The following is a 25,852-nucleotide window of genomic DNA, read 5'->3' on the forward strand; positions in this document are numbered from 1 at the left end:
AGAAGAAAGTGATTAGCGAGTTGATCGCGCGTATCCGAAGATAGCGAGGAAGGAGATAGAGGACAGAAAGATCGGGAGAGTAGCTACGGAAGCGCAGAGAGACAAAGATCGAAAGAGATAGAGTGAGCGAGAGAGAGAGAGAGAGAGAGAGACAGAGAGACAGAGAGAGGGAGAGAGAGAAAGAGAAAGAATCGGAAAGAAAGCTCGACAGAGAACCCCGCGCTCATACATATATATTTCAGTGTGTTCAAAAAACGAGTGTACCTAAGTGCAATATTAATTAAACCTAAACGATAATAAGAAGCAACCACAACTACCATCGACGATATCGGTAACGACGAGCGGTGATCGATAATCGAATAGAATTCCTTTTAAAGAGTTAAAACGCTAGAGTCGCATTTCGAGGAGGAGTCATCGACGGACGCGACGCAGAAGAAGACGATCGGAGGAAGTAGGCAGAAGCAGAAACGGAGTGACGGAAATCCCGGAGAGAAACGCTCTCGTCCCGCTTAAGAGAAATCACAGAACTCACCGATTCAGGCCGACGCGCATAACAGCGGACACCAACTTTTCGAGCCTGTTCGAGCGCGTTCGAGCACACGCACACACACGCACGCACACACAACACGCACGCACATCCAACATAACGGGGCTAAAATACTCAGGGCAAAACGGGACGAGCGGTAATCATCCGCGAGTGCGATTTCTCACCCCGAAGAGGAGCGGAAGCCCTTCCGACCGATAAACGATTCGCGTCCGCGTGGACTATCCTTCTCGTTTACACCGTCCGGGCTGGGCAATCCTGAATTTTAACCTGAACTTAAGTGTACGCTAGAGTTTAAGTTAGATAGACGAAGGAAAATAGACCGTTCTCCTATTTGCTGGAGAACGTTCGCTCGCGCGCGCAACAACTCACGCAAAGCACACATATAAATCACACATACACACACATACATTTACCACACACCCAATCATATGAGGACACACAGAGGAGGGGGAGAAGAATAAGAAGAAGAGAAGAAAGAAAAGGACCATCGAGACCGAACCGCGAAAACGTGAACGAACGCAAAAGTACGCGGCACGACAGCCACCTGCGTACGTAAGAAGTCATCACGATAAAAGACGCATTACGGACGTACAATCACCGATCGGCGGTGTTCTCGCGAGAGGCATCGCAACCGACAGCAACGACATAGGGGAGGCGCGATAGAGAAGAAGAGATCTGGGAGAGGATCCGGAAGAGGGAGTGGAGGAATCATAAGAGGAAGTTTCATGAGCCAGGCGGTAGGTAGCAGGGCCGGGAAGTCGCAGCAGGTGGCGAGTAACTGACGTTGCCCGCCGCCCACGTCGAAGCTCGGCGCGGCGCGAGGATCGTTATCGTTACGACGATCCCGAGGCTGAAAGGAGCGGCCGAGCGAGGAGAAAGGTAGGAAGGAACGGCGGCGAGCGCAGAGGTGTGCCGGCCGTCGAGCTGCTTACCGGAAGGGGTGCGAAAAAGCGGGCAAGCTGCGCCGGAAGGGGGTAGCCCGGGCTTCTCGCGAAGGCCTCAAAATTTCGGACGCGACGGCGGCCCTGGACCTGCGTGCCCAGACGCAAGCCCAACCAGATTTCGGCCAGCTAGACCACCAGCAGCCGCAGCATCACCATCAGCAACAGCAGCCGCCGCAGCAGCCACAGCAACAGCCGCAACAACAGCAGCAGCAGCCGCAGCATCCGCAGCAGCAGCACAACCAAAATCCAGAGTCGCGTCCTCACCATCACCTGCCACAGCAGCATCATCATCAGCATCACCCGGGGAATCATCTCCACTCTGGCGATTCGGGGGGTGGGATAGGAGGTGGAGGAGGAGGCGGCGGTGGAGGAGGTGGCGGCGGCGGCGGAAGTGGCGGTGGAGGAGGTGGCGGCGGCGGCGGAAGCGCCGGTGGTGTTGCTGTTGTTGCTGGCGGAGGACCGCCCGGACCCGAGCCGGACCGGTCCGCCAGAATTCACGACGAGGAGGACGAGGACATCACCGAGCGGGAGGACGAGGAGGAGGACGAGGATCCTTGCAGCTCGCCGGAACCCGACCTTGAAAACGAATCCGAACCCATGGAGATTCAAGCCTCGGCTGTCACGGCGGCAGCCGCGAACCTCCACGCGCTACGCCAGCACGTATTTAAGATGTCGGATTACTGGCAGCAGCCGCAACGCGGTCCGCCTCAACATTCACCCGGCATACAGCATAGTCCAATCTCGAATTCGACGCAGCAGCATCAGCAGCAAGTCCAGCAGATGCATAGTCCGCTCGGGCAACAGCAGCAGCAACAACAGCAGCAGCAGCAGCAGCAGCAACAACAACAGCAACAGGCTGCGGTTTCGCAAGTGCAGCAGAACGCGAACGCGACCCTCGGCCAAACTGCGAGTCCTCAACAGCAGATGCAGCAGCAACAACAGCAGCATGCGTTATCGATGAACCAGACTAACCAGGGCCCACAGCATCAGTCTTCCCCGGCACCGACGACGCCGTCGCCGCAAGCGGATCATCAGGGCGCCATTGCCTCCAGCATGGCCCAGAGTCTGCACAGCCTCGCCCAGGCGCAGACGATGTCACAGGCGTCAAGCCCGTCTTTGGCGGTCCAGGCCGTCCAAGCAGCTCAGGCGCTCAATCAGAATCTGGGCCAGGCACTAACCCAAGCGCTTACACAAAATATGCAGCAAAATCTCGGACAAACCTTACAGCATAATTTGGCACAGAGTTTGACGCCGAGTTTATCGCCGCAACAGCAGCAACAACTGCTCAACCAACCGCAAAATCTAAGTCAAGCGAGCCAGAGCCTGCAACAGAACATCCAGAGCCAAGCGCAGAATTTGTCCCAGACGCTACAACAGCAGGCGCAGAATCTCACGCAGAACCTCGGCCAGGCTCTTAACCAGCAGGCGCTGCAGCAGCAGGCGCAAAATCTCACGCAAAATCTACAGCAAGCGCAAAATCTCACCCAGAATCTGCAGCAGCAGGCGCTCAACATGGCTGGCACCATCGCGCAGAACGGCGGTCTCGCCGGTATGAACATGTCGGGCAATCAACAGCAGAATTCACAAAACTCCATGCTGAGTCCGGGCGCGACCAGCCAGGACTCCCACGACGCCACGCTCACGGAGAAGCTCGTCAACGAGTTGCAGGTGAGAAGCTGCGGGACGAACCGGTGTCCCCGAGTATTACATTCGCGAAAAAAAAAGTCTATCTTCCCCGTTCCACGCGCACATTATGCGCGCGTGCATACGTGTCTTTTTCTATTATCTTCCGCTCGCGCGCTTCGCGAGAGAAACGGACGGGTGTCCCGCGACTCTCCGTATCCACTGCGAAGAGAGCAGCGATAAATAACTAGGGCGAGGCGACCGCGATAAAAATACATAACGCACCGATAAATAGGGTCATTCACTCGCAGGCCGACAGACGCCGGACAATACTTTCGAGCGAGGTTTCTCTCCTCGCGGGGAAAAATATTTATTCAACGACGCTGTCGTCCGGCAGCGTCGACGGGCCCTAAGTATCGCGAGATATCAAGGTCCCTCCTACATGTCGGCGTTCGTGTAAATAGCGCGGTTTCAACGCTTCGCGAAAGTTTGTCGTCTCACACAAAAATGAGGCGCCAAGTTAGAACGTGCGTTACTAATGCAAATTCTCGCTCAACGACATACCAAATGCCACTTCTAACTTATCGCCTATGTAACGCGCTGCTCGCGAACGTTTGTGTGGAAAACCAGCGGAATTCGTACGCAATAGCTTTTACGTTAATTTAGCGTCATCTTAGCGTTACAGAGTCACATGTCATCAACAATTTCGTCGGTTTGATTACGTGACTGTACTCAGATACGCTGACCACGGTTCGCACAAATACACAGACGCACGTACACGCACACATGCACACCAATAGGGTACGTTGACTTACTACATCGTACTAACTTACACGATCGTGGGAGAGAGAGGGAGAGAGAGTTTGCGGGTGAGTGAGAGTGAACGCGACAGAGAGAGTGAGCGAGTGAGCGAGTGAGAGAGAGAGAGAGAGAGAGAGAGAGAGAGAGAGAGAGAGAGAGAAAGAGAGAGGGAGGGGGAGGGAGAGTGAGAGTGAGTGAGTGAGTGAGTGAGTGAGTGAGTGAGTGAGTAAGAGAGAGAGAGAGAGAGAGAGAGAGAGAGAGAGAGAGAGAGAGAGAGAGAGAGAGAGAGAGAGAGAGACCGAGAAAGCACGCACACGTCAAAGTAGCAGTGCGGTCCGCAAATGCGAACGCGGCCCACGCACACCAATGCCGAGAGATGCAGATACGTCGTCTCCCGGGGTTCTTGACCCGCGCAACACAGATAATACCATACGCATACGTCATACGGTACGCCGGGAAGATGTTACCAAGAAAATATCGCGTCGTGTTTCTGCGACGGCATGGGCCGCGGAGTCTCGATACGATGAGGAAAAGAGAGAAAGAAGAGCGTAAGAGTGCGTGTGTGTGTGTGTGTGTGAGAGAGAGAGAGAGAGAGAGAGAGAGAGAGAGAAGCAAAAAATCACATCGTATCTCCCGACAGATAGCGGAACTTTGAGATCGCGTTAGCAAGTCTGAGCATCGGCAATTTGTAATTAGAGAGACTATAAATATCGCTTACAGGAAGAACCGACAGAACCGAGAAAATCTCTTAGCATGGAGACGTTTCGCGATATGATACACTGCCGATACTTTCGTAGGAATCTCGTTTTGCATTATCAAATGATTATTATCGCAAGTACCGATATTAATTTACACCTTATCGGCCTCGATCGAACGACTCCGTAACTATACCTTCTGCGTGCCCACACGAGATAGAAATACTCATTCCGTCACGCCGTTCTCGGCTTGTCATTGCCACGACAGAACGCGTTTGTTTTTATATTCGAAGTAGCACTCGCGGACTACCGTCCGACGAAAAGGAGCTTTGTAGTAGAGACGGTTAGTAGCGCCAAAAGGACGACGAGGATCAGGGACTAACATGAGCTATCCTATCTTGCCTGATAGTCTCGTGCCTCTGCGGCGGGGCTTGGAGGTGCAGTAGGTGCCGGCGGTGGCGGAGGAATGGGCAACATCAGCGAACGCACCCTCGAGGAATGCTGGTCCACCCTGCAGCGAGTGAGTTGAACACTCAGCCCGTTCACAAAATCCCTTTTATTAACGCTCTCCTTGCCCATGCGCGTGTCCCTACCTTAAGTTCCTCGCTTTCTCTCACCGACGGCCGAGGTTCTGTGTCGCTGCCGTTTTTTTTTTCTTTTACATTTCATTTAACTTGTCGATCCTGCACGTCGCAGACGCGCTGCGTCTCGTTTCGCTCATTGACATTATTTTTCTTTCGTTTATCGACATTCAGCGCCATTCAGTTCGCTATATTCTGCCCGATTATGATTTCGCTTCCGCGCGAACTCCCCTGGAACGTCTCGTTTGCATCTCGATCGCTTTGCTCACTTATTCTGTTCGTCATTTTGATTTGGATGTTATCCTATTATTTTGTCTCTTTACCCGCTAGCATGTGTCGTATGTGTATCGTATATGTATCGCCGTTCGTTTTGTACCTCGTCGGCTGAATGTGTCGCCTTGTTCCTGTGCATTGTGTAATAGTCTTACTTACTCGTAACTGACCGCCAGCGGCGGTTCGAACGATCCTCGTTCTCGCTCGCGCTCGTACTAACGAGCGTGTCGTTACATCACACTAGAGATTTAACGGATGACGCGTGGTATGCGGCGAAATGTGCGTCTCGCCGCGCCGTAACGTTTAGCGCTTGTGTCACGCACGCGGCGAGAAAGTACATCGATCGGTAAGCGGCAATTTTTCGGTCGACTGATCAATCGCGCTGATGTATCCGATCAGCTTGCACGATCGTCGACGCGAAATGCATATCGGGGCTCCCTTGCGCGACTTTGCGCCAACAACGTTGCAAGCACGAAAGTACGGGAAAAGAAAGCGGCACTAACGAGCCATGAATTACGTTAAACTGTCGACTGATGAACGGAGCGTGAGATCCCGGAAAGGAGAGTACGGCGCGGTAAAAAGGCGGGATACTCTCCCCTTCCTGCTGGAAACTTTAAAATTCTCAACCCCAGGACGAAACAACAATTTGTTTCGTTAAGTAGCCGCAGCGCTCTTTTGTTTTTGCGGCTTCTTTTATTTTAGCGGCGATAGAGGCGGCGGTCGGAGTGACGGCGGAAAAGGTAACGGGAGGAGGTGGCGGGAGGCGATGGGGGGATGCAAAAGGGGGTTGCTCGGGCACCTCGTTCTCCCGCCGCGCCGTGTTCCACCTCGTTCTTCCTTTTCTTCCATCGCCACCTTAAAAGCCGTCCCGCGCCGCGCGCGCGAAGCGAAACTTTCGGAAAATCGCAAAAACGCCGAGCGATGGCGAAGTTTCCACGTTTCCCCGAGATTTAATTAAAACATTCGCCTCCTTTGTGCCGTCCCCACGCACCGTTCGCGGACCGAACCGTCGAAGCGAGCCATCGTCCTTTCATTATGTCCAAGCGACGGGGACTGATATGAGTACCCTCTCGATAGGCCGGACTTGATTCTTAACTCTTAAAGCTTGAGGTTCATTAATCTGTTCATTAATCTGTTACGGATTTTACTTAATGTTAAATTAATATTATAAAATTATAAAAAAAGATCGTTGCGCACATAGTTATATTATATCAATTATACTACGATAGGATAACACAGCCTCACGGAAAAATCTCAAGAAGCTATGTGTGCTTTAATTAAAATCTATAATCTTCGAATCACATCAATCAAATTTAATTCAACTGGATTGTTTAATTAAGAATTGATAAGAATAACACACGCGTGTGCGATCAGCTGTTGTCTCTGACAATGACGCCGTCCTGATAAAAAAAAAATTTCGGGGCACTTGAGGATTTATTGTGAGCTCGTGGGAAAGATGAAGGGTTCCGCGGAGTAGAGAGGATGAGACGAGTGCGCCACGATATTACATAAACATTCGCGGAGAACCGTTCTCAGGACCGGGGGTGCACCCGCGTTTTTTTGTTCTACCTCGCGCTACCTCGAAAATTAAAATCCAATTATTTCGACGCCTCTGCTCGACCCGGGTCGGCTGATTCAAATGAATTTTTTGCCCGCGCTTCTCCCCAATTCGCTCTTTCAACGCGCGTTAAACCGGTTCGTACGGCGCAACGATCATTGCCAAGTTGCATCCAGACCACGATCCACCCTTGATCGATCCGGGACTACGATTTCGGATCGAGCTGACAGCTGCCAGGAGAAACCAGAACCGTAAGGAAAGAAGGAAGGAAGGGGAGAATGGGAAAATGAAAAAAGAAAAATCAGAAGAAAGGAATATCCAAAAGAGACGGAGCTGCTTTCCAACGAATGTAAATTATTGTGACGTATTATCATTATCTCAATATGTATAAGAACCTCGGTGTAACAAACGTTTTTATATCGAGCTTTGCGCTGTATGGAAGCTAAAACATTTTGAAAATATATATAAACTTTTGGTTAAATAATTAAATAGGAAACGAGAAAGACTAACGATAGAAATTTAATAACTCACTTTCGATCGCTGCAGGATCGACAGATTTCCAATTATTTTAAGATATAACGAAGAAAATTAATAAAATGCAGGCGCACGAAGCGTGACGATAGTCGCAAAGTATATGATTTAATAATCGAGCGCGACGCGATGCAAAACGATCAAATAATGACTACGTTCTTCTCGCTTCTCTTGCCACGATAGCAAAAAACGAAAAGAAGCGCATATTATCTATTTGGCGGCGTGGATACATCTCGCTCCGGCATGCAAATCCCAAGGAATCTTTCTCACGTTGCGTCCCTCGGAGAAGCGCAAGCCTTTTTTTCCTCCTCATGGCCGGAAGGCTCCCGTGTACTATTTAAATAACGGTTCTCGCGCGCGTGTCATTGTTTCACCGTTCTTTCTCTCTCAGCGAGTAACCCTTTTGGTTACCGGGGAAAGGCAGAGGGAGGTGGAGTGGGGTTGTTCTGTTTCGAGTCGAGGAAGAAAACCGAAAGGGCGGATGACGGGAGGGGAAGGAAGGGGGGTCAAGTTCCGTGCCGGATAGCCGTTACGGCAAAGACAGAATTACGACGTCTCAAGACGAGGGGTGCCTTCCCCTCCCTCGTTTTATCCCTTTTCGCCCGGTCCCGAGCGAATCGTCACGGAGTATCTTGGCTTTTCAGTAATTTTCTATGATTTTCGGATCGCATGATCGGCAACAATAACGCGCGCGCATCCGCGACCTCTTCGAAATCGGCCTAATCGAATGCGTTCGATCGCTCGTGAAAGTCGGTGAATCTGTGGAAGAACGGCGGGTGATAATGGCGATGGAGATTTGTTTCAGAAATCTAATTTTCTCGGAGAAGACAAAAACGTTTCTCACGAAAACGTCGTCTATAAGTGACAGAAATAACTTCGAGACATCATTTCGCGAATGTAACTAAATAAAATGTAAAGTCAAAAAGAAAATAGCGCGAAAAAAGAGATATCAAAATGCACCTACCAGCGTAATTAGTAAAAAAGAATTTGTGAAAAATACCAGAGCGATAATACTGACGGTAGTCACTCACAAAAGACTCGGAATTTTCACATTGAAATGATGATACCCAGCCCTTAATGACTTTCCATTCTGTTTCCACGAGTAATCGAAACCGTATGGGTGCACATTTCGCTAGCGGGCTGCATCAAAGCACGACTACCGTTCGCAAATGACATGTCAAAACTACGTGATCGGTACAAAGAGTCGTTTACGGCAGAGGAAGGTGGAAGATGCCGCGTCGCGACGAACCCGGGCCCCCGGCGCCGACGTGCACACGGTTCTTTTCTTTCTCACTTTTCTCCCCATTCCCCCGTCTTTCGTATGCGGCTTCGCCGTGACCTACCCTAAACAAACCACGAGAAAAAGAGGGAAGAGAAGCGGCGTGGCGACTGAGCCGCGAGGGCGGCAAAGAGCGCGGGGAGAACGCGCAGTAGAGAAAGAGAGAGAGAAAGAGAAAGAAAAAAGGAGAGAGGGGCGTCAAAGGGACGGAGAGGGACGGAAAGAGAGGATGGAAGAAAGCCGCATTCGCGCCCACACACGTCCGAGAAGTTGCAACACGCGGATGGCAAAAGAGTAGAGCTCTCCTCGTGCGAGAGAAGGAAGAGTGCGCGCGCGGAACGGGGAGGGGTACGCGGAACGGAGTTTATTCTTCGTGCTTTTTTTTATCGTTCGTTGACTCCGCGCTCCTCTGCAGCCGCGGCGAGAGTGCAGCGCGCTGCTCCACGATAAGATTGCACTCGCAGGGGCGGCCGGGAGAAAGAGATAGAGAAAACCTTGTTCCACGAGACAGAGCGAAATCCGCCCGCGCACGCCATGCGTACCCGACGCTTATATTACGTTTCAGCGCGTATATCGCGGAAATATCCCGTCGTGGTATGTTCGCCGGAGGTTCGCGGGGAATCGAACGACGAATTTCGCCGATTATCGTCCGACTTTCGCGAGAATTTGCGATAATATACGGAGTAGAACGACGGGGAGACACGTGTTGCGCGATTATCGCGCTCAGGACAGAAATACACAGGCTTGAGGCTATTCCAGAAGCGCGAACTCCTTTTTAATGACGTATGCATATATCAACAACAGTCGTGGTATTTCCGTAATGATTACATACATTACATGGCGAAGAAGACAAGAAAACAGAAGGGTGAGCGTCGCAAAACATCGGTTCTCCGATAATAGAGGGGCGAAACTTTTCCGGTGGCCCACGCGAATATTTGTTGCGGGCAATTATGTCAATTAGCGGCACGTATTCGCGCGACGAACCAGCGAATTCGTTATTGAGCGGGGCATGCGAGCCCGCGCGAAACCCGCCGCGAGCGAGTAAAGGCGACGACGAAACACACACACTTCGCCGAGGTGACTGACCTCAAAGTTTCCCATAATGCATGCACGATTATAGGGCAACGTAGGGACCGTACTGTTTTCGGCCTTGGTGCACGGGGCGATATTACTCAATATACGTCACGAGCGTGTATCGCCCTTCTATAAATTCGTCTATATGTATTATAATGCGGCGTAGCGAAGGAAATTCGCGACTCGCAAATAAATTCGCGTTCGATCCGTGGTCTAATTTTAAATTTCACAACAATCTCATAGATTCCGTATCGCGAGTATTTTGCGATGAGTGTTATATGAGTGTCTAAATGGTTTCTTAGCGCGTCTGCGGAGCGACGTTGTACTCGGCAACGGTATTTCGAACCCGTCGAACCGAAAGGATCGAGATCGCTGACGTAAGATAATAACGATGCTACCGAGACAAAGAAAAATAATCCGTGACAGAGAGGGGCGTGGGGAGAGGACGAAAAGAGACACGGCTAGCTGGCAGAAAAAGCGGGGCACAAACGCAATGGTAGCGAGAGTTGCCATTTCGTGGCTCTCTCGCGGTCGAGAAATCTCGGGGTCCGTCCCGCGAGAGAAAGAAAGAGAGAGAGAGAGAGAGAGAGAGAAACCGCGCGCGTATCCGAGAACCTCTCTTCGCCTCTTCTCTCCTCTCCTCTCTTTCTCGCTGGGGCCGCCGCGAGCGCGGCAAAAGATCGTTGCCCTTCTAAATATAAGTTTGCAAAATCGAACAGAGCAAAACTGCGGAGTTTTGCCGCGGTCTGCGCCGCTCCGTGTGTATATTGCCGCTGGATCAGCCCCCTTCTTCTTCTTCATCCTCTTCTTCTTCGTCCACTTCTTCTTCTTCCTCTTCTTCTTCTTCTTCGTCCGTTTTCTTCCTCATCGAGCCCCCTCTCTCTCTTTCCCTCTCCCCTCCCCCTTCACGCCTCCTGTATCCCGCCGTGAGCCATGTCGCTTAGTCCTCCGTCCTCCGCCACCACCGCATCCTCCTGGACGTTCTCCTCGTCCCCCTCAGTTCTACGTCCACCTCCACCATCTACTTCGATCTCCCTCTCGTCTGCCTTCTTTCTTCACGTCGCGGCCCCCCTCGTGGACCCACGGCCTCGGATCCCCACTGTCGCTCCGTGACCTCGGAGGTCCGCGAATCCGCTCCTTCGGCCGCGTCGACTTTCGGGCGAAATTCGCGCGTTCGCACGAAAGCGTAGTCGTAGGTCAGGATCTGGCTGCGAGAGCGCGGGAAGAAAGGAGAAAAAGAGCGAGAAGGATAGAGGGAGAGAGACGCGCGAGAAACCGAGAGGAGAATAAGTTCTCCGAGTTCCCTCCGCGGCGATGGCGAGACAGATATATCTGTGCATTTTGCGTGCACTCGGAGCTGATCGTCGAAATGCAACGCAGCTAAAATGACCGCGGTTTTCGCGATTTTCTGGACACGCGCGTGAACTTAGTGCTTTTAGAGTTTTTAGACAGATATATCTCTTTTGAAGAGTTCCTTGAAATAATTTGTAATAGAATTATGCTACAGAAAAAAACCGATTTAAAATCATTGAACAAATAAAACAATTGCGACATTATTATAATCGACATTGGTACGTTGTGACTAAGGCGGAACTAAATTAACAGGAATTAATGCAATTAATCTTGAGAAATAAAGAGTTTTTTAGATACTTAAAATCTAGTAAATTTTTTAACATGGCACTTTTTAAACTTTTATATAAAGGGAACAGAATAAAATATAAATTCGTTATTAATATGACATTGTAAATTAACTGTCTTGAAAAGATTGCTATTTGCTCGAACGGGTCGACTACCGAAAGATGTTGGCCCAAACGTAGTCGTAGGTCAAGATCTGGCTGAGAATGCGAGGGAGAGGAGGACGCGAAAGAGAGAAGAAGATGGGCGCGTGGGAAGAGGAAAGGAAAGCGAGCGAACGAACGATCTCCGCGAAGAGGGAGGCGCGGGGAAGAAAAAGGCGCGCACGCACCAAGGAGCGGAGATAAAAAAGCGCGAGCGGGTCGGAGGAAAAAATAGCCGATTCGGAATCTGTGTCAGCGAGGCCGTTCAACGACGGCAACGACGACGCCGACAACAACGGCGGTTCACCAATGTCACTCGCGCGTTGCACACCGCGAGAAAAAAAAATCCGTTAAAGATACGACGGAGAAGTAGATGTTTCTTTATCCTTCGAGATTAAAAATGGAGGTCAGACAATTAGAAAGAGGGGAACCGATCGTCTCGCGGCCACGAAATTAACTCGGTCAGTTAAGAAAAAAAAAAAAGAATCGCGATTTCCGCGAAAGAGAGGGTGTCTTTGTCGAAAGTCCCTGAAAGGCATCTTAAAGATATCGGCCGTGAGCAACTCGTATATTGAGATACATTTTCATGATGCGGACGAAAATCGAGTGGCTGCGATAATTGCTAATTAAGAAAGGCGCGCCGGTATGCTGTAAATGGATTAAGACACACTTCTCTCTCCGCGCGTGAATTTTATCGTGCATTTTTGCACTCGAGGTATAACTATAACGCCGCGCGGATAAACGGAAAAGCAACGACCGTTCGGAGCCTGCATGTTGCAGCAGCCAGCGTTCCTGGCATCATCATCATCGTCATCTCGTGCATGCGTGGGTGAATAGCCTGGCTCTTCCCGAGCGCGAGAGCGGGGGGAGAGAGTGAGAAAGCCGAAAGGTAAACGGCAATAGATGAAATGAGAGAGAAAGAGAGCTCGACGAAGAGACAGCGACATGTGCAAAACTAACGCGAGACGAAGACGGAAGAAGCTGCGGAGAAACTATGAGAGACAGAGAGAAAAAGAGAAAGATGGGCACTGTCGGATAGATACTCCGACTCTCTCCGCGCTTTCTTTCTCTCTCTCTCGCTCTATCTCTCTGTCTATTCCTCTCTCGTTTTAATCGTGTCCTTGTCCCGCCGATGGACGCAGGAGGAAGGTCCGCTCGGCGAGTTCGTTCCACGGGTCCGACCGTATCTTCCACGGGCCTTTATCCCCACTAGAATTTATCTCGTCACGTTACTATGCGCCTACGTCCCCACTAGAGCACGGTCCCAAATTTAACGAAAGACCATTGGTCGATCGCATACTACTTCCAGATTAGGAACTCCCTCCGTGCCAATCACTATTTTTGGCGGTCCGAACTAGGCGTTCTATGTCGTTCCCGAAACCAATGGAACGCTCTTCACCGACATGAGTCGTTTCGATGGCTATTTGATCAAGCTCGCATACAGTCAAGTGGATTAACACATATATAGACCATTATGATCGTGCAACGAGATTTGTCTACTTGCGAAATCACTGTCTTTAAATTCTGTGAAAACCTGCCCGACTTTCGAACGACTTGGAGTGCGATCCTTGATTTAACTTGGCGTCATCGTTGTAGATCTATGCAACCCTAGCCGTCCCTGAAACCCCCTGTAGATAGAGCGTGCGTTGCCGGCAATAGCAGCAGGCGCTACCCCACTCTCATACTCTCCTGGATCCGCTCTGGTGGCTTCTCGAGGCGAGTACTCTACCTTCGGACCTTCGCGCCAGTGCTCCCCACCGTATGATGTGCGGCCAATCCGCGACGAGGACGCCGGCATGAAGCCTACGCGGCGACGGCCAAACCGATTCTCGCCGGCGCCCCAGCATTTTATACGGAAAAGACTCTTTAACGAAGCACAAGGTGCGCACGCACGATCAACTTCACGCGACACCACGCGCGCACCGCGTCACACATACATACGAGGAGGCGAGAGTGCGACGAAGACAACGACGACGACGACGACGCCGACGCCGACGCCGACGACAACGACTGCGACGACGACGACGACCATCACCACCACGAAAACCACGACAGTACCGACCACGAGTACCAGTGACGTTTCTCGCTTCATCATCTCCCTTTCCTCTCCCACGCACTGTTAACCCAGTAAAAGAAACAGGGACCAATCTGGGCGATTAAAAAAAAGAAGCAACGAGTGGTAGATTATTGGGACCAAGAGAACGCAGGAATTAGCCAGTGAGACCGATCGACAGAAGACGGTGGATTCTTGAGAGAAAAGATCGAAAGAAGAGAGACAGCTACCGCTTATTATTATAGGAAGAATTTCACGAGGAAACCGTACCGCGTTCACACCATCTTCGAGGGGCCAACGTGGGGACTTTCGGGGGGACCGCGAAAGAGCCTCGAGGGTGTCGAACTGTCGATCTGTCTCGTCTCAGACTGAATAGCAATAACGCTTGTGAAAGAAGACTATTGACAACGTGTGCGCGGTTGACAGCTGACAGTGCGCTGGGTAGATCCTCTCGTCTCGTCTCGTCTCGTCTCGTCTCGTCTCGTCTCGTTCTCCGTTCCTTCCTTTCCCGCTTCTACGTATTTCAATTCCGTCAGTTCTCCAAACGCTCCTTCCTCGTTCTCTCTCCATTTTCTCGACTCCCTTCCCTTAACTTCGTACAGTCTTCTTCTTCTTCGTCACCCTCCTCCACCGGATCCGCCGCCCCCACCAGAGCGACCAGCCGCGCCGCGAAGTGCCGAACGATGAACTCGGGCAACAGTGTGCCATATTTTGTGATCTTTTTACCTAGCTCCTACCACTGCGATTTAACTGTGATCCACCTACTGTAAAGACTCACGCACGAGAGGTAAGAGGCAATATGGAAAACCATAAATACATGAAGTCAATAGGAATGCGAGTCAAGTTACTTGCTCACCTTCTTCGAAAAAAAGTGATGGAAAAGGTAAACAAATAAACTGGTACTTGACCGGTCCCTCCATTGACTACGTGTAAACCTGGTATCACCGCGCGAGGGGGGAAGAGGGGAGCGACTGGACAGCAAGCGAATGTCCTGGCCTGGCACCTCGTTTCATTTCCGGATTTGCTCCATTGTACGGCTAACATGGCTAACTTGCCGGTAGTTCCGGTACCGCAAGCGGAACTAGCCAGGGCGACGTCTTCGCTGTCCACGCGCTCCTTCGTCATACGCATTCACGAAACCGGCCGCTTAGCCTTAAGACAGGCCCCACGTCAAACATGTCCTTCCTCAGGATCGCGTACCGCGGTCACACATTCCGGAACGAGGACGACGCGCTCCTTCGAGCGCGAACGACACTGCCCACTGAATGACGCGACGCCGAGATACCCGAGAAGAAAGATCTCCGCGTTTACCGTTCGTGAAAGCCTTACACTACGCGCTTCGCGAAAAACTTGCACTTTATATTCCCGCGCATACTCTTCCCTTCCCGAACAAAGAAGATACTCGATCTGCCGGCACTCCGTTCGATCCTTCTCTCGAACGTTTTCCTAAATCTGTCCCCTAACGAAATTATTCCAAATATGCGAACAAATCTATAAAAGCTTCGCGAACTTAAAACGTCGGTTCGGTACATTTTGATTCGTTCATATTCTATGCATAGTGCCATATGTCTCCATCTTTCTTAACGCGGCAACGTTGGAATATGATTTTCGTGATAGGATAAATAAAACTCATAATCAGACAGTCACATTTAACGCTAAATGCGAACCGCGAATGCAAATCAAGATCACGATCGCGGATCGACGTTGACCGTGTCTGTTTTTCGGGGTATACCGATCGTGCGGGGAGGGAGATACGAGGCGCGTCTCGACCTACTCCAACGTCGAGACGGACTGATCGACCTCCCGTGACGCTCCGTCACTTGCCAGTCGGCAAGAAACTTGTCCCGGACGGTTTCGTGTACACGGCTCGGCTGCATAAGTTCCGCGTAATACTATGTATCAGTATTTTTCACGACTCTCAAGCCAGCGCGGCAGGCGGCACCGTAGACGACGAGATCGCTTGCGTGTAGAAGGAAATGAGAGTCGAGAGTGAGAGGCGTGGAGAGTTTGTGGAAGGAAAAGAGAATAAGAAAGAGAATCGGAGAGAAAGAGAGTCGAAGATAGAAATTACTCGTATGCTAATAAACTCTACGCGAACACTTATTATAAAATAAAAAGAAAACATAATAAACTCTTTCGAAACTGAGAATAAAAGTAAACCTCTGAAACTTTCTTTAAGATAATAAAATACGTGAAGACTGCTTGGGGCGAAGGAGAGAGATAAATGAAAGAAAATGTTACGCGTGCTGATCGCGGATCGCGCGTACGCGCAAAGAAAAATTATTTCGCTGGCAAAAAGCCAACCCTTCCCCGCGCGTTTCTCGTGGGAATTTCGCCGGGAGGTTCCGACGAGGGGAGAAATTTGAGTTACCTGCGGGTTGGGAAAAAAAACTCGCGATGAGCGAGTAAGCTTTGTTTTGTTCGGATAACGAGCTCTGGCGCTCTACGAGCGGAGGAAAAATCATCGGCCCGCGATAGCCAGTCATCTTGTTACATCGTTGCGGTTGATCAACGGCGGGCAACAATCGGAGCTTGTACTCAACGCTGCTTAATGTTTCGTTCGGTATAGCTCGAGCGGTTATTTATCTCGACAAGCGATCTATTAAGCATACCGACGCTATATTGTAACGCGCTTTCCCCCTTGGGTTCCCCTTTTTCGGTACGAGCATTCGCTTTTCCGAGTTCGTTGACACCGTCGCCGCCGCGCGATTCGCGAAGCGCGGGTGGAACCGAAGAAAAGATAGAAAAGACGAAAGGCGGGAGACGAGGGGGACGGGATTTAATGAGAAGAAAAGACGCGCGGTACACGTCGCGGAGAAAGGGAGGGCGGAATGAGAGGCTGGCGGGGAAAGAAGCAGAGAGAGAGAAAGAACTCGAGGAGGATGTGGCAACGGCGCGAATGCAGAATGCACGCTGACATAAAACATACATATATGCAAGATGCAGCGGCCAGCATCCTGCGTTCTCTCTCTGCCAGGCGCGCCGCCGCGCCGCCGCTTGCGGACGGCTCGGCCGTGAGCCACGATGTGCAGCACGGCACTCTCGGGGCCTTCGGATTCCACGCGATTTGACTCGGTGTTACTTTTGACTATCCTCTTACGTCCTGGGAACGTTGATCCCGCTTTGCGAGAGACCTTCGCAAGAACGCGTCGTTACGCGACCTTCGCCACATGGCGTCACGATATTTCGCACCTTGCCCGTCACTCCAAAATCGTATCAATGTTTAATCGCTACTCTCATTCATGCTCCACGATCGTGCCTATCAAAGATCAATTAATGTTAAATAACGCGTACTCCAGTAGACATTATATAAGACGCATAAAAAATCAGGTATTTGCTTGGAAATAAATATTGTCATAAATATTATGCATTATGCTAAAGTTATCTTTTTTAGCAACGTATAAAAAGCACATTTTATACGTTGATCATTTTCGATTGGTTTTTGAGAATCAAACTTTTCAACTCGTATACGCTTTGCAATTTTATTGCACGTTACTTAGAATTATTTTCCGACACTGTTTCTCACGTCTTACGTAACTTGACAAAGAAAAGATTATCGCAGCTCTAATCGCGTTGATCTTTCGAGCTCCATCTGCGCATCGAAAACGACGAGCGAAGAAAGAGATCGAGCGCATCGCGCGGCTGGTGAACCTGACCTCCGACAACGTAGCGGCGTCGGAGGCGTTCGGCATTCTCCCGAAGTCTCGCCGAGTCTCCGTCTCGTTCTGATTCGTCTCTCTTTCTCTCCCCCCGAGTCACGCTTCGGCGTCATTAAAATAAATTAGAGATTATCAAAGACAGTTCGCCGGCTTTCTTTCATCAGCGACTCGCAGCGGAGCAAGACCGCGACCGCAAGACCGTCTTAGAAAAAAAAAATGTCGCGAAATGGTGAAGTATTAACGCACGGTTTCTTACAAAGTCAGATTCTCTGCTGTGAAAATCGTCGAAGATATAATCCGTCGCGACATGTTATTCTTAAGAAAATTCTCGGTTCGCGGATGATTCGATGATAAGATAGCAGTTGGTCGAACGCGCGCAATTTCTCACCGGCGCGTCAGGGTCGTCTCCAGGTGTCGAGGATTCAGCAATCGGTCGCGTACTCGGTCAAGGTTGCGCGGATATCGAGACGTTAATGCCACGTCGCCTGATCGACCGGCTCGCAAACGCAAACGTGGTCGGCGTGCCAACACCGGCGGCGCGGCGCGGCGGCGGCGTCGTTTCGCGCGAACGATATTTTCGATATTTGCATTTCCGCGCGAGAGTCCACGAGAGCGCCAATTTATTACACCGCCTCTATACGTCCCCGGCTTGACGTTAATTACGCTCGAGATAATTTTCCTGCTCTGCGACGTCGTCGTTTCACTACTCGCCGCGGCCGATCGATTCGCGATCTCCCCCGTGCCCCGTGGACACATACCCCTTTCATTTTATGATTATCGTTACGATATTCTACGACTTATCGGACGGGCGACTTATCGGTCCGAGCTCCAGCTGTCGCTGGTAGCTCTCTGAAAGCCCCGTTTCTCGAGCCTGGCATGCCGGGCTCGTGCATGCTGCCCGGGAGTAGGCGCGCAGGAAACGAAAACAAAGAGTCGGAAAGAGAGCAAGAAGGAATGATTTTCCATGGACTGTACCGGCGGTACTGACCACCGACAAGCCTGCTCATATTGTCTTACCTTGCCCACAGCCGCGACCACGATCACCGCGTTCGCCCGCCCGCCCCGTCATGTCTCCGCGTCGCGTCGCGTCGCGTCACGCCGACTGTTAGCATACCGTTGATATGATAATAAAAAATGACGTGACGCGAGAGCGCAAGGTTACTGCCACAAGCGGGGCCGGCCGATACGTCCGTATGACGTTGGCGGCGGCGAGGACCCCACCAGGCCTCCGCAGCCTCTCTCGAGAGCATGGCATGTCTGCGAGCGTGAAAGTAGGATTTCGTCGCTGGCCATCTTGCAACGGCAACACGCCCGCGAGAAGGAGAGGAAGGAAAAGACGGGGAAGCGAAACGGAGTACTGCGGAATTGCATTATCGTCGTATGAATGCGAAAGAGCCGCTACCGGTGCGCCGCTATATTGCGACGCGGCTTCGATCACCGCGAATAAAAACGGAACGACTCGCCGCGCCGTGCCGCGCGTACCGATTTGTAACGTCGCATCGCGCGTCAGCTGAACGTCGACTTAATTAATATCGAAGTCCATTTATCGCGGCTCGTTTACTACCATGCAGCCGGGCGTCACTGCGGTTCTCGTTGCTCCGCGCGCGCGGAGCGCAGCGCGATCTCAAGAACGGGAGACAACGGCAGAGTCAGCAGGGAAGGAGGGACCAGACCGGGTAGGGGCCCCCAGAGAGGAGGATGGAGAACCGGCGCGTAATCTGACACGGTCTTGCACGTATGCAGCCGGTTCTTAAATCCGGTATTATTTGCCCTTTTTCTTACCGTACCGAAAGTGTACGACAAGTCGACGACGACGACTCGCGCGCGGCGCGGGAATTAACCGCGCGAACTTCGTTACGCACGCCGTCGCTCGGATCGGTCCCCTGGCACTTATCAGCGTGACCTCCTCTCGTCTTCCTCACCGGAAGAAAAAACTGAAATGTATTCTAAAATGTATACTTAATGTTCGCCGCAATCTTGTATAACTCTTATTTTTATTACCCCCGCTATATGTTAATCGCCTATTTAATTGCTCGTTATTAATATACAAATGAGAAGCGGTTTATTAAGGATACCTACGCAGGCGGAAAATAGCTCCATCGACGCGCGGATCGGAATATCGCGGGATCGTGGTGCGTTCTCGGCGTAGCGGGATGACGTACGCGCGCGACCGTGATGTAACTCGTTGCATTCGACTTGCGGACAGTTGGGCGAAGCCGAAACAATTGCGGCATAAGAATGCAGCCGCATTCTACAATACGTATACACGGCCGAGAGAGCGTCCTCGTTCGTAATTCCGCAGAATGCGGAAATATCGAACGCCGTTGGAAATCCCGCGTGCGGAGCGAACGCGCGTAGACGCTCTCGGCGTTCTTCACGTGTACATACGATGTCGGTCGTTCATTATCGACGACGTTCTCATGGCGATACGAAGGGCAAGAGGGACGAATAGTAGGACAAAGACGAGGAAAGGAGAAAGAGCGAAAGACCGGAGAATGTGAGGACGATCGCGAAAAGAAGCTCGATCCCGATAGCGCGTGCTCTCACGCGACCGTCCGCGGGGCGGATCGATATCGCGGACTTTCGCGAATCGGGGAAGGAACGATAGAGATCGCGTAAAGAGCGAGCGATGATTCGGTCATTACGTGCGCGCGGCTTCGCGCGCTCTTCCGTTTCTCCGGTAAGTCGCAACGATCGCAAGCGGCGCGAATCCGCGTTGGCGGCGCGTCGCGTCGCATCGCCGGCAGCATCGACCGTTGCCCGCCCGCGAATCGATATACAGCGATTAAAACTAAAATATCTCAGCGCGGAGAAATGTTAAATTACGCCAGGCCGGCCGGGCCGGCGCGGGCGCGGGCGCGGGCGGCGCGGCGAGGCGTAACGCCACCGTCCTAAAAATGAGGATCCATAAATAATGGAAGAATTTGCGCGTGGATTCCCTAATCAGCATACCACCCATCGAGATACCCGGTATATTTGTATGCAAACGTTTGTAAGTGCACGAGGGCCCGGCAACGAGGGCGATGGAGGAAGCGGGAGGGCGACGGGAAAGACGTGTACAGGGGGACGATGGAGCACGGCGACTCCGCGATCACGAGCGTCAGCGTCGGTTGTACGCGCGGCGTGTATACATATTTATACGCGTGCAGAGTGTAAAGCACGCGCGCGTGCACATTGCGAACGCATGCGCGGATCGACGTGTGCATGCGTGAATGCGTGCACGCACGATGACTCAGAAAGTCCACGTGACAGTCGCGACGAAATCGAAAGAGACCGAAATCGAGTAGAGCCCGACTTTCCAAACCTTTTCCGATAAACTTAAGATCGACTTTTCCTTCACAAAGATGTTCAAGACAAAGTCCAAATTACGAGGTTAAAAAATTATTGTTATTTTTCGTTATCCAGCTATTCTGATTACCGGACAGTCTAGATATTTCGCTAGTAGATCGTGCGTAAATGTGCGACGGATGGTCTATGCGCGGAATATGTAAATCGCCGCCTTTTAAGTAATCTAAGTAGATAAACGATAAAACGCAACCGCGGCTTTCCATTATTCGAGTAATCAGATTGTGCATAAAGTTTAAATGTCTCACGTGTAGACTATCCGTAGACGTCGGTGGCGCAGATTCCTCCCCTCTGTCATCGCCCCGCGATCTTCTCTAGTGATCGTTATAGGCGGAGATCAACGGCACCCGGGACTGCTGGAAAACATAAAGCATAATTCTACATTGAGAAACAATCGGTCACATAATCCCTGAGTGATATGCGTGCGCGATTGCGTCGCACGCGAATTAATTAATTAATTTTCGATTGCATTGACAAGTGTAGCGCAGTTAATCGTAGCGCTATCTTATTCTTACGACATAGCTGTCTATTTGTTACGTTTGTGCCGCAAAAGCGATCGAAATCCCACCGACCGGGTCGCGTACGGGTACATCATCGCCGATAGCGAACACGGAAAAAAAGGATTTGCTACTATACGGACAACTAACATTTTTTGCTGCGAGAGCTAATTAATTTTGCAATAATAGCAAAACCTTTTGCTGCAATAGCAAAGTTCAGCAAAACTGTTTGTTATTGCAACAAAATGTTTTGCTATTATTGCAAAATTAATTAGCTCTCGCAGCAAAAAATGTTAGTTGTCCTATATTTAACAAATAGATTTGCTGTTGCAGCAAAACCTTTTTTTCCGTGAATGTATCGCAAAACTCGCGGGCGCGTGTAAAATTCGACCGGAAAATTCGCGAGATTTATTTTTTTCGCAATCTCGCGAAACGGGAGGCTGGAGAACTAATGATAAACAAATGAGACTTGGCAACGCGGCCGTCGACAACTGCAGCAGCCAAGGCCTGCCGGACTTTTATTTTTTCTCTCTCCTCTCTTCTTCTTTCCCCGCTTCTTTCTTTCTCTCGCTCGGCCTTTCTACTCTGCCCCGCGCGTCCCATTCGCGCCTTCTTGTTCATTGCCTCCCGCCCCACCATGCAGAAGGGAGCGCGAAGGCGGCGGTGTGGTGGAGGCGGCGGCGGTGGAGGAAGAAGAGGCTCACACAGAGACTCTTATTTGCTTCTTTCGTTATTCCCCTTATTTTCCTCCCCGCCCGCCGCCAACGACCGCCGCTGCCTTCTTTTGCCACTCTCTTTCTTCTTCTGCTATTACTTCCCTTCTTCTTCCACTTCTTCTTCTTTTTCACTCACCCAATACGCATCCCCTCGCCCGACTGCAACTCCACCGGCCTTTCAGCCCCTCGAACAGCAGTTTATTTTTATTGCGATGTTCTGCCTCTCCTCCCCGCCTATCCCCCATTCGTTCCTTTCCCCGCAACCCCGACCTCGACCGACGCTCGTGTTTCGAGTTCTTTTTATTTGCGCTGCTCCCGCGTTCTTTCGTCTTTTCTTTCTTTCTTTCTTTCCGCGCTGCTCGCGTTGCCCGTGGTCAGTAATTTCGCGAAGGGGTGGCAACGAGAATGCGCGCCTCGGCCTTCGCGCGGTGGCGTCTTTCTTTTGCCGCCGCCTGCCTCCACCCTTCACCTCGCCCTCCTACTTTACTATCCTCTTTCGTTCTTTTTATCGCTTTTTTTCTTCGTCCCGCGCCGTTCTTATTCCTCGCGTACGCGCGCTGCGGTCGCGCGATAGGGAAAAATATTGGCTGCGAACAACGCGCGGTCGAGCGCTCTCATTGCCGCGATATATACCGGGGTATTTGCGGAGTTAATGGCCCGCTCCTTATCCGCGCGACGATCGCACGATCGGTCGGCGATACCGCGGCGATACCGCGATACACGTTAACGCGCGATCGAACAAACACTGTAAATCGCTCTTAAATTAAAACGCGAGTAAGCCCAACCGCGCGTTATTTCGACACGCGGTTATATCCGCGCCGTACACGCGACTTCGTTCGCGTGATATCCCGATAAATCTCGTCTCCTAACGCAAGCGGAAAGGAGTATCAATAATTCAATTATTCAATACGCCCAATAGTCATAAGGCATTAGCGGCGTAATCCAATGAGGTATTTAGCGGCGCAAAATAATCCTCGATTGGCGAGTCCGCTCGGATCGACTCGCTCAGACCGAAGTCACCGTTTAACCGGTCTTATTACTGACAGTGAATTAATGGGCTTAATTGATACGTCTCGATCTGCGCCTGGGTACTTCTCTCTTCTTATGCGCGTTTACGTACGAGAAAACGGGACGATCGAAATGCGAAAATGGTTGCAATGTAATCACGCGATTTGTTTTTACGCGACTTTTAATAATGCGTTCAAAACACGTCGACTCGAACGGACTCCGAATGCGATATCTCGATCGTCTTGTATTACTCGATATCCCTCGAGACACTTTCTCCACGGCTGCTCTACTATACCGCCACACGCTGCGCAACTCGCTTATGGTCGTTGCACTTCTCTTTCTCTTTCTCTTTCTTGGTTTTTCACACTAGTCTCCGTCACCATTTTACTACAACTTTATTATTACGAAGCTTACCGTACGATCACCCACATTCTGATTGGAAAATCGCGAATACTTTCGCTCGCACACACACACGGACAGATAGAAAAATAGATAAGTTATAAAATACGTCATTCAAGATTTATACAGAGACCTACAATATGTATCATCTTTTAATATTTATCGTGAGGTAAAATATTAAACGATATACGATGGTAACGGAGCAGGCCTGAATAATGCAATGCAAGTTGAAATTTTTAAGCGGATACCGAAGTATGAATTGGAAAAATAAATATAATATAACGAGAATATTTTCACGAAGTGTCTAAAGATATGTTGGCAGTAATATGTAATTATATATAAAGTATTAACGCCCGTCCTGTAATATCCCGTTTTTTTTTTAATATTCGCGAATACTCGGGTTTTTGCAAATTTTTTATCCATCTCGTTAAGTCGACCTTCATCCAGCAGAGAACGGAGATCTCGCCGATGCGGATAATCCGATTGAAAGTTTCGGCCCAGGAACAACTTTCGGGACTTTTGCAATCCCTCTCGCGTCCATCTCTTGAAAGAAGAGAAAAAAAAAGGTCAGCCGGAGAAAGAGACACGATCATGTCACGTGTTCTCTCCTTCCGGCCCCATTGAGAATTCTCACGGACATGCACACGCGCGCGCGCGCGTGTGTGTGGCGAGTGTCTTATCGCGACGCGTCACTGATAAAGCAGCCATGATGGATAGGCGAAGAGTCTCCACCGCAGACTCCGCCCTGTTTTTTTCTCTCTCCGTCTCTAAGCGGACGCGCTTTTAGCACGCACTTTTCTACGCCGTTAACCTTCGCGACTCCACGCCCAAAATAAATCGCCGAAGGCAGGGAGGAGTATGGCGAACACGCGCGGCGAAAGAAATCCATTGGAAACCGAAACTTTCAATCCGATCGATCGTACCTCAAATGCGAATTGTCCCCTAAATATGATTATTGAATATTATAATACGCAACGTTAGGCATGAACAATTAATAGGATTTAGTGATAATTAGTTGAATTAATTAAATTCTTTAATGTTTAAGTCAAGAGGAAATTTGTGCCATTTGAATTTAAACGTGGGTATAATAATTTGTAACAATGGAAAATGAAATGTTATACTTATGGCTATAACGAACTCTATAGCTTTCCTAACAGAATTATAATTTATAAAAACGGATGAGAACCGTTATCGAAACTACTATTAACAAATTACGAAGACGATTCACGTGCTTTTGCGAAATCGATCGAGAGCGTGCTCCCCTATCCTCGTGCATTTTTATTCCGATATCGACCAGTTCGTTATCTCCGCACATTTCATTAAATATATTCATCATGCACGAGCGGCGGAATGATTGGTAAGGTGCCAGGAATTGAATGGCTCACTTCACCGTGGAGCTTATCCGACAGCCCAAAAGGCCGGTGGCATGTAGTCCTTAAATTAGTCCAAAATTATTCGGCGCGATTCGCAATTAATTAAAGCTTAATATCGGACTTTCCACTTGGAAATTAGCCATAATCGGATAATCAATATCTGTATTAATATATATTATACTATGTAATGGAATATTATAACGTATGTAAAAGCAGCAGAGAGAGAAAGAGAGAGAGAGAGAGAGGGGGGAAGGGAGGGAGAGAAAGAGAGTCACATACCCCCCGGAACCCTTCCATCACGAAACTATCTCATCGAATCTGCAAAGGTCGATGCTTCCGCGGCAAGACGCAACTTGAATTATCCCCTCGCACATCATTCGACAGTAATTTCCGCGTCCCCTAATCCCGTCACGTCGCGTACCGATCGCGGCGCGGATGCGTCACCCTCTGAATCCGACTTCCTCGTCGTACGAGTTCCGGGCGAGAGACGTATGGGCGGGGGGGGGGGGGGGGTAGCAGGACAGGAGGGATACGCGGCTTAACGGAGGAGGATCATTATCGTTGGTGATGATACGGAGAAAAATGTACGGCGACGAGTGGAAAAATCCATTGGGTCGAGGATGACACCTCGATCGGCGCGCACACTTCCTGAACCGGCCGGATCGTCCCCCTCTCACTCCGCCGCCGTTCGCCCGCCGCGCGAATGTACGCGCCTTTCTCTCTCGTTCTCCTCTCTCTGGTCGCGCGCCCGCGAGCGAGCAGAGGGTGGAGGAAAAGAAGTAACGGCGGCGGCGGCGGTGGAGTAGAAGCGAGCACGAGGACAAGGCGGCCAGGAGAGGCAGGAGGCGAGGAGAAGGACGCGTATGACGAGGAGTCGCGGCGGCAGGCAGGGAGCAGAGCAGGGGGCCCAGCTAGCGAAGGGGGGTTGCGTGAAAGAGGAGAGATAGCTCGTGTAAGCGGCGTAAAGCTGTGCGGGCGCGATTGGCCGTTTCCGCCGTGTCGCTCGTACCGATTGGCGGGTCTGCCTTCCCCCCCGGAATATATCGTGTTATTTCAATCGATATCTCTTCGAGTAGCCAACGACGGATTTTTCGTTCACCGCGACCGCCTTATCAGCG

At 50.6% G+C, this 25,852-nt stretch overlaps 1 protein-coding gene and 1 long non-coding RNA gene across 9 annotated transcripts in view; one reads left to right on the plus strand and one right to left on the minus strand.

The window, feature by feature from the left end:
* LOC139767686 (uncharacterized) overlaps positions 1 to 25,852 on the minus strand; it is a 212,472-nt gene that overhangs the window by 117,161 nt on the left and 69,459 nt on the right. For 2 of the 6 annotated variants that reach the window (XR_011717198.1, XR_011717199.1), the window contains exon 3: positions 20,990 to 21,097. This is a non-coding gene — a long non-coding RNA (uncharacterized lncRNA). Of the gene's footprint in view, positions 1 to 20,989; positions 21,098 to 22,090; positions 22,566 to 25,013; positions 25,184 to 25,852 lie in introns of those variants that run through there. The other 4 variants (XR_011717196.1, XR_011717197.1, XR_011717201.1 and 1 more) reach the window with 3 other exon arrangements.
* Positions 10 to 25,852, plus strand: part of Dati (zinc finger protein datilografo) — an 89,706-nt gene continuing 63,863 nt past the window's right edge. For 2 of the 3 annotated variants that reach the window (XM_071697228.1, XM_071697229.1), the window contains exons 1-2: positions 1,403 to 3,159; positions 5,020 to 5,130. In XM_071697228.1, coding sequence (XP_071553329.1) covers positions 2,089 to 3,159; positions 5,020 to 5,130 — 1,182 coding nt within the window. In that variant the 5' untranslated portion in view covers positions 1,403 to 2,088. Of the gene's footprint in view, positions 3,160 to 5,019; positions 5,131 to 25,852 lie in introns of all 3 variants that reach the window. The other variant, XM_071697230.1, reaches the window with a different exon arrangement.

The sequence above is a fragment of the Temnothorax nylanderi genome, unplaced genomic scaffold (assembly GCF_030848795.1).
Source record: "Temnothorax nylanderi isolate EJ_2023f unplaced genomic scaffold, tnyl_v1.0 TNYL_tig0011_pilon, whole genome shotgun sequence".
Taxonomy (NCBI): Eukaryota; Metazoa; Arthropoda; class Insecta; order Hymenoptera; family Formicidae; genus Temnothorax; species Temnothorax nylanderi.